This window comes from Dioscorea cayenensis, unplaced genomic scaffold, assembly GCF_009730915.1.
Source record: "Dioscorea cayenensis subsp. rotundata cultivar TDr96_F1 unplaced genomic scaffold, TDr96_F1_v2_PseudoChromosome.rev07_lg8_w22 25.fasta BLBR01002253.1, whole genome shotgun sequence".
Classification (NCBI taxonomy): Eukaryota; Viridiplantae; Streptophyta; class Magnoliopsida; order Dioscoreales; family Dioscoreaceae; genus Dioscorea; species Dioscorea cayenensis.
Genome location: NW_024088644.1, coordinates 38,739 through 47,810, shown reverse-complemented (window position 1 = coordinate 47,810; position 9,072 = coordinate 38,739). Strand labels below are relative to the sequence as shown.

The window sequence follows — 9,072 nt, the reverse complement described above, 5'->3', positions numbered from 1 at the left end:
GATGTATCTTCCACTTTTAAAAATTCTATAAAATATTCTTCTATTTTCACTAAAACCGATGAAACATATACACATATTAATATGAGAGACATTTGTTCTTGATGACTTACATTAGGAGTACAATCAAGTATGACAAAAATATTTTGCTTGCTTGATTTTATTCACAATTGTCGATTTTATTTCATTTGATAATAAATCAATCAATTTAGAAATTTATGGCCAAGATAATAATCATGTATTTCACCAAATTGAATGCGTCCAACATGCTCTTGCATTACTGGATCAAATTCCTCAATCATTTCAATAAGATTCAAAAAAATTCCGTTGCTATTTTCATAAATTTTTCATTTGACCCTCGGAATGCCAAATTATTTTTTGCTAGAGTTTTGACAACAACAATAATTCTCAGCAACACATTTCTCCAATGTTCTTTTTCTTTGTTGATTTGATTTTACAATTTTTTATCAATTGCTTTTTCCTTTTGTAATCGTACCTCCAATTCTATCTAAGCAATCATATTAATAATATGTTCATTAGATGTTTCATGTTGCTTGAGTTTGGCACTAAGATTTTTCCAATCATTACACCCATCATTAAGTAATTGAGAACTTAAATGTGAATTTGAAAACAGTTTGCAACAGAAGCAAAATATTTTGTCTAATTTCTTTGAATAAACAAGCCATTTTCTATCATGATTTTCTCCATTTGGCAATTTTCTAGTGTAATGTAGCGACATTCTCATCTTTCAGAAAATCTAAATTGCTAGTTGTATCCCTAATAGGTCCTCATTCAACAATTAAATCTCTTAAGTTAGAATTGACATTTTTCCAATTTTCTGGATCATATAAATCTAATTCTACTTGTGAAGATATTTCATTTTGACATTCTTTGTTTTCCATATGAAATGTAGTTTCTTCATTCTTTTCACTAGAAAGTGAAGAACTCTCAATATTGTCACTAGTGTGAGGATTTTGTTCATTGCACGTTTCCACAACCACTATGAGAAAATAAAAATAAAATCAATCAACTACTTACTGTAGTAAAAAAATAAGAAACAATGTATTTAAATTATAAAAAATATCAAAATAAAATTGAAACCATATCTCTTTTCCTTGTACACAATATCCTTACTAATGAGAAAAGATGTTGATTGAGATTGAAATACTAAAAAAAGCAATATAGGAAATTTGTCACTAAACGAGAATGAGAGTGTGAAAAAGGCATGTTTAACCCCTTTAGATAGATTTATATTTTATAGACTCATAGAGGTATTTCTTTTTAGTAGAATGCTAGAAGCCTAAAAGTCATTCTAATGTTACAATCATAAAGTTAAAATTACAATGATTCTAACAATAAGTTCATTATTCAATATCATAAAAACTAAATTTATTATAGTAAATGAAAATTAATTAATTTTATGGTTTAAAAATATTAAATTTTCAAGATTATATTTATGTGAATAGATAATAGTAAATGAAAATTTTATTTTAAAAAAAAATTGTGTGGCTCTATAAAATTGTGAGTCCCTAAAATTTATTAATATTAATATAATCTTTATAGTTTTGGGAAAAAAAATAGTTAAGGTTCTAAAGATTATAAATATAATTATATGGATATGATAATGAGTCCCAAAAAATTTATATTATTTGAAACTAAAAGTCGTTAAGATTCACAAAATTATAATTATGTAGATATGATAATGATAAATAAAATTTTAAATATATTTTAAAAAACATGGGGCTCTAAACAATTATTTATCATTAAAAAATCTAATATGATATGATTTAAAAAAAATTAAAATTTTTAAAAACAATAATTTTATGGTTAAGATAATAGTTTTGAAAATGAGGTTAGGATAATAGTAGATAAAACATTTTAAATATAATTTTTAAAAAAATTCTATATGAGGGGCCTCAAAAATTGTGGGGCCCTAGGCATAGGCCGGCTCTATGTATTATGATTATAATTATAATTATAAGTACAATTATTATTATTGGAAAAACAAAAAATATAAAAGCATAGTCATTTTTTTTATTTGATAAGGGTAACCTAGTAATTTAATAATTCCAAAACAGTTTCTAAAAAGTGTTTTTTTCCAAAAGCACCACATAGCTAGCTTATGAAAAAAAGATGTTTTTCAGTTTTTTTTTATCAGCTTCTTCTTCTGCAAAAAAGTTAATACAAACATTTTTTTTTAGCTCAAAAGTGCTTAATTTATAAAAAAAAACACTTCTAACCTTTTCAAAAACCAATCCAAACAACCCCTATGTTGTTTCAAGAACCCGTTGCTATCCTTTTTTTTTTGGCCTGATTCTCAATTACAAGGGATCAAGAGCAGTTTGAGTGAATGGTTTCTAAATTGGAACCTAAGTTTGAAAACCCATACTTTACTGAATTATTTGATCTGAAACAAAGGCCAATCATTCTTGTTGTTTTTTAGGCAACTCTTTGGATTTGTTTTCCTTCATGGATATTGTGAATTATTAATATAGTTGTGGTTATTTTAGCCCTGGAGAACTAAAATGATTGGAAATGAAGAATGAGAGCAAAACTGTATTATATGTATTAAGCTTCTATTACTTAATTTCTTTGTGATGATTTTGCCTTACATGATTTGCCTAACATGATTTATTAAGCTTCAAATGCTCTTCTTCTGCAGAGCTTCTCACTTCTTTTTCTCTTTATAAATTTGAAAAAATGAAATCAATTGCTCATGTTTTTTAAGGGGCTTTTGCAGGTGTACCCCTAAAAAATTTTAAAATTGCATATTTACTCCTGAATATAAGTTAATTGCGTATATACCGGTTCAAATTAGTTGAAAAACTATCCATTAATAAACAACAAATATATAAAATTACCATTATACCATTGCATATATACCCTTGAAAAGTTTTTTTAAGTTGTATTATTTTGAACCTTTTATTTATCTTAATCTAAATTATAACCATAATTAATCTGATTACCGAATCTAACAGTAGAGGTATATCCGTAATTATCTATATTTTCAGGGATATATATGTAATTATATTTTTTTTCTGAGGGTAAATATGCAATTATAAAATTTTTGAGGGGTTTATAACCAATTCTCCCTCACTTTTTTTTTTATTTTTATTTTTTAATTACCGTGACCCTCCCTTTCCCTCATTCTCTCGCGCGAATCAATTACCTGTGACTTATCCCTCTCTCTCCCATTCCCCCGTTCTCTCCAGCGAATCTCTGTCTGTCTCTCTCTCTCTCACTCACTCAGTCGCTTCTCCCATTCTCTCCGGCAGTCCCTCGCACCTCACCGTCCGTCTATACTCCAAACCTCTCAATCTCTGTCTCTCTCTCTCTCTCGATTCATCTCTTTCTCGAGTCTCATCCATGATTTGATGATCCGCAGGTCTCCGATGGGAAATGGATCCCTGGGCCGATGTCCACCGTTACCGATCTCGTCTTCGGTGCCGCCGCCATCTTATCCGAAGAAGGGGAACTCAAGGTCTCCGCCGACATGGACATCACCTACCTATCTCTTGCCAAGATCGATGTATGTATGTGTTTCCAATTTCCCAATCTCTTTTGTGATCGTGATCGCTTTGCTGGCGTGGTTTAGGATGAGGTGGAGGTGTATGCTCGGGTGTTAGGGCACAAGGGGGTTGTCGGCGGGCGGTGTTGGTGGAGCTTCCGAAGAAGAGGAATGGTGAAAGGGTAGCACTAAGCAAGCTCTGGGTGGCATCAGGCCGGCCATTGATCAAATCCAGCAAACTTTGAAGATCAATCACAAAACCCCAATTTTGTGGTAAATTTCTAGCTATAATTTTCCAATTTTCCACAGCTGGAATTTTCCATGCCTTTCTATTTGAGAATTTTAAATTGTTTAATATATATATATATATATTTATAGGAACACACACACTCTGTATAATGTATATATATATATATTGTTTTGATATTTGAATTTTGTTTGTTTTTTATATGATTTTTTTTTTCTGATTGAGATCTAATGATTGTTTGATGTAAATATTTATTTTGTTTGAATTTTTGTTTATTTTTAATTTAATTGGATGTGATAAAATTAGTACTGAAGGTTCGATATTGACTTTGTGTTTCTACATAGGATATTTCTTATATTTTAGTTGTTTTGCTTGGGAGATTATTGCTGGAATGCTGGTATTGATTCTTATCTTTGCCAACTAAATGTGCTTCTATAAATTGCTTTTTCTGAAAGAAATTTTTTTCTACAATTCTTGTTCAAAATGGTTGAATTTGAAATTAAGCTGGACTCTATATGAATTTGGATGCATATTTGTGATAATAACCTACTCATCTTCTACTTTATGTATATATGTATAAGAAATCATATTTAGCATAGGCAATGTCATGCCCAGCATTGTCCTGATTCTTTGAAGTCACTATATTTTCCTGCTTATATTAACTTTTTTATTTGTGATAACTTATTCTAGTTTTGTATTCTATATGAGTTCTTTTTTTTTTGTGTATATTTTTGAGGTTGGATTTGGTGTTGATGGTGGTGATGATTGGCTTTGCAGGGATCACACCGGTGAGGTTTAGAGAAAGGATGGAGTGGACCCCTATGGTGCGTTTTCGGATGGGGTGGAGGTGGTGGTGAGAACCTTTGCAAGTGGGTTGGGGTTGGTTGCTTGGATGGGAGAGTCATGGATCTGTGAGTGTTCTTCTTTATTTCAATTTATTAAAGTATCTTATCGTATTTTTGGAGTTCCAAGATAAATGGTTCATATGTATTCTCTAATGCATATTGGTTTAGGGCAGGCTCCATTGTGAATGGGATATGTTATGTGGCTCTTTGCTAGCATGTTGATTCTTTGTTTTTTATTTTTATTTTATTATTCTTCTTCTTTTTCACGCTTAGTTTTGGAGTTTCATAACCTAGTTATTATTGTTACTAATTCTTTTGTTATTTCATTCATTAAAGTATCTTAGCGTATTCTTGGAGTTAAAAGTCTACTTTTCTATTCCATATGGGTTATTGCAACAACTAATTAGATCATAACTGATAACAGGAAATGTTTTTATGTGTTTTTTAATCGAGTGGAAAGTGTGTTTGATGAAGTTATAAAAATAGGCAAATAAGTATTCATCAGTGACAGGATAATATTTGTAGAATTCTAGAAAAGAAAAAACAAAAACAAAAATTTACCAAACACGATATGTTTAAATATTCACTTGCTTGCCTGCTTGCTAAGAGCCATCCCAGCCCAATAATGAATGATTAAAATGTCATTGGCTCATTTCAGGTCTTTCAGTAGTTCAGCAGTGCAATCTTGATTTTATTCTGTTGTCTGAAGAAGGAGAAGAAGAAGGAGAGTTTGATACCCAGGAGCACATATTGGAAAGTTGTTTTGATGCCAAAGTTTAAAAATTTTTTTACTGTGTTTTTTTATACTTCATAATATAGTTTGTCAAAAACATTGGTTTTTGTGCTGTTCTTTTGCCTTGTACGTTGATTGAGCTTGTAGTGCGAACTTTGGTTTATTTCTTTTGCCATGCCAGCTATCAAGTTCTATGCATCACTAAAAAAAAAGGTGGCCAAAAGAAAAAGAAAAAATCTCCTGTGTGATATTTCATCCATGACTTAAACTGAAGAGATGTTCATACAAAGTGTTTATAACGCTAGTTACGGAACAGTAGACTATAGTGGTTTTTGTAATTTTTTCTTCTATTGCTCATATGAATCAAAAGTTAGCTCAATTCCTAATTGCTGCCAGTTCTGATTCTCAGTATCTTTTACATATCATCTTGCTCAAAAAATGCAGGATTTGGTTGTAGGTTATATGGGTGTGCCAAAGTATGCAGGACTAAGCATGACACAACAACCACAATATATTACTATCAGGTAGTATTGGTGTATGATGGAGGTTTAATTCACAACGTTAATGTAATATTTATTATTATCTTCATTTTTATCTTAAATAAACAACAAATTTAAAGAGCCACCATTGACCAATTCAGTTAGTAGAAACAATTAAGAGCAACATGCTTTTGTTTTGGTGTTGATTGGATGTTTCTACAAGGCTCTTTTTTATTGTGGAGAAATATAATGTTTGCCTGCCGTTTTCTTTGTACCTCTGGAAGTTGAGCTTACATTTGAAGCTTTCAATGGCAGGAATGAGCGTGGAAGGGAAATGTTCAGTTTAGTAGATAACCTTTTAGAGATCACTCCCACAACCAGCAGTGTATGTGATATAACTTTTATATTAACTGTGAGAACCGCTTGACACTTGGCATACTTCTCATGATGTCTCAGGGTAACAGGCAACCATTTGTTATGGAGACAGTCAAAGCTGAGAATATAGCAAAGGCTGGTAAAATAACTGTCCTATGATACTCTTTTTGTGAATTCAGTGAATATTTATTTTTTCATGTTGCTGCTACATTGGCAATGGTTTCATTGCCATTTTCTACATGGAGTATGAACTGGTCAGTTTGACATGCCATCTCTGCGAACTACTGCTGTTTCAGGGACAGGTCCTTCTCTGCCAGCTCCTAGGTTTATTGGCAAGTTAATAGTAAAAATATACTATTAAGAACAATGTAACCTCATGACCATACATAGACACATGATCTTAATAGTAAAAATACATCTTCATTAACTTCTTGACTTTTCAGAGAGAAAGATCTGGGAATTGAGCAGAAGCTCTGAATTTAGAGGTATGAGGTTCTTGGTTTTGTGCGCATTTGTTGGGGTTTTGTTTGTTGTTATTCCTTGTTTTATGTGTGTGGTTTTGTGTTTGTGTGTGTGTTTTGGAATTCATGATTTTTTTTTTTATTAGAAAGAATTAATTTTTAATGCATGTGTCTTTTTTCTTTTAGAAAGGAATTAATCTAACTTTGGTTGGGTTAATTTTTCAGTTAGTCACCCAACTATAACTAATTATCACTTCGGTCACCCAACTTCAAAACATATCAAAATGGTCACCCAACTAATAATGTCTTTCACCAGTCAGTCACCAAAGAGATTCCGGCAAATAAAATCCTGCGTAGCAGCCTGAATAGCTGAGTCAGTATTATTTAACCATGTCAGCAGTTTAATTTGGCTTGTCCAGGTCAGAGAAACTTGCTAACTCGGCTTAAGACCCTCCACATCATCATCTTTCTTCTTCGTTCTTCGTCCTCAATTCAGAAGGAGCGAGGCGACGATGTCTTGTGCGGAATATAGCGTAGTTTTCGGTGATGGCGAAGTCGTGGAGGAAGGATGGCTCACGAACGGAGAAGATGGGAACGTTAGCGAGCTTGTTGCCGTCCTTGTCGAACCGAAAGTAGGTGACGAATGGAGGGATGGGGCCGTAAAGGAAGGCGAAGAGCTCGCTGGTGGTAGGATCTTTCTTGGGATGAGCGGTCATGCCCATGAAGAGTTCTGCAGGAGAAGTCTTCACGGCCGAGAATGGAGATATCGCCATCGGTGGTGGAAAGGTGGAGGGAGTAAGGTGTTGGAGAATGATTTGATCCGAAATTAGCAATGTTTCGGAGACATAAAAGTCGAATACAGATGAAGCATGGGAAATGCAAAAGTTTGATCGGGTCTTTATTTTTGCACTGTCTTTGGGACTAGTTAATCGATGTTTTTGTTGTTTATGTTTGATGTTTAAGTATGTCTAAATGATCTTTGTATGAACTCTATATATTCTAAATTATGTTATGGTATGAAGCATCAAGTAATTAATATCAATGTGTTCTTCATTCACTGAAACATCTGAGTTCTTGTGCCTTGTTCTTCTTCTGATATTTCTCTTGAGTGTGTTTCATATCCTATCATAAGGGAGGTCTGACTCGCCGAGAGCGTAGAGACAGCCGGTGAAGAAACTTAGACTGGTGTTAGCTAAGCCGGGTTCCACGAGTCACGCTCATTTGACCAGATGAGGAAGTCGGGCGGCGGATGGCAGCATGCGCAACTCCGGCATAGCCGTGGAAGCCGGAGAAGACGTTGGGAAGGACTGGGGAGCGTGAGGTGCGGACAAAGCGGGAGAAGAGAAGAGATGGCGAAGAGGAGGATGAGGAGGAGGGAGTGGAGCATGCCGTCGCCGTCGAAGAGATGGTGAGGAGCTGCGAGGAGATATTGAGGGTTGGGGGCCGTTGTGGATGTAGACGCCGTCGGCGAGACAAGGTGGTATACGGCCGTGAATGATGGGGCATGGGGTCGGGGGGAGCTCGGAGACCGGGGCGAAGTTGTCGGAAAGGATGTTGTCGGGATCGACGGAGGGCCGGAGGAGAGGTGGGTCAATGAAGTTGTTTATGATATCATCCAAAGCGTTGCAGAAGGTGGCGGCCAGTGAAGGGGATGTGGACGTTCTTAACCCTAGTCAGCAAGTTTCTCTGACGTGGACAAGCCAAGTTAGACTGCTGACATGGTTAAATAATGCTGACTCAGTTATTCCGGCTGCCACGCAGGATTTTATTTGCCGGAATCTCTTTGGTGACTGACCGGTGAAAGACATTATTAGTTGGGTGACCATTTTGATACGTTTTGAAGTTGGGTGACCGAAGTGATAATTAGTTATATTTGGGTGACTAGAAAAATTAACCCAACTTTGGTTTTATCTGTTTGCCAGTTTTGCAGTTTTGATCCCATCCAAGGCATGAAGTAAAAGCTGAAGGAATGTAGTGGAATTTTTTTTTTAATTTTTAATTTGCTTGTGTATATAATCCTAGATTTTTTAAATCGGTATCCATATCTCTCTAGTATATTGTGAGACAATAATGTAATAGAAGCATTTCTTTTACTGCAGGGTGTTTAGAAAAAATTGAAACATATATATTTTTTTAAAGCAGTGGAAATTCATTAGCGTTTAGTGGTCTTTTTCTATTATTTTAATATATAAATGATGGTGCTTTAAGAAATATTTTAACGTCTTTTATATAACGAGATATTTTATGAAAATTCATCAAAAAAAGTGGAAATTGCCAAAAAAACCCTTTAAGTTTGTAAAATTGCTAAAAACACCCCTGTTAGTTTTGGATCCCCAAAAACCCCTCCTTTTAAAGTCTATGTTTTTTTCAAACCCCCAAACCCTCGTAAATCTGATGCGAACTGAGTGAGTTTCCAATTTTTGACGA

At 34.0% G+C, this 9,072-nt stretch overlaps 1 protein-coding gene across 6 annotated transcripts; it reads left to right on the top strand.

Annotated features, from left to right (window-relative positions):
- The first annotated feature begins 3,134 nt into the window (after positions 1-3,134).
- LOC120257655 (7-hydroxymethyl chlorophyll a reductase, chloroplastic-like) lies at positions 3,135-8,793 on the top strand. Of its 6 annotated transcripts, none has more exons than XM_039265089.1 (11): positions 3,135-3,288; positions 3,383-3,526; positions 3,593-3,778; positions 4,530-4,663; positions 5,256-5,371; positions 5,775-5,854; positions 6,125-6,194; positions 6,266-6,323; positions 6,481-6,552; positions 6,628-6,669; positions 8,568-8,793. In XM_039265089.1, exons 4-9 carry the CDS (start codon positions 4,645-4,647, stop codon positions 6,543-6,545), a joined length of 408 nt encoding a protein of 135 aa, XP_039121023.1. In that variant the 5' UTR covers positions 3,135-3,288; positions 3,383-3,526; positions 3,593-3,778; positions 4,530-4,644; the 3' UTR covers positions 6,546-6,552; positions 6,628-6,669; positions 8,568-8,793. The 6 variants fall into 6 exon arrangements, with proteins under 6 accessions (XP_039121023.1, XP_039121019.1, XP_039121024.1 ...); XM_039265085.1 differs by lacking the exon at positions 8,568-8,793 and adding an exon at positions 7,065-7,313 and having other exon boundaries at positions 6,481-6,486; XM_039265090.1 differs by lacking the exon at positions 6,481-6,552.
- The last annotated feature ends 279 nt before the right edge of the window (positions 8,794-9,072 follow it).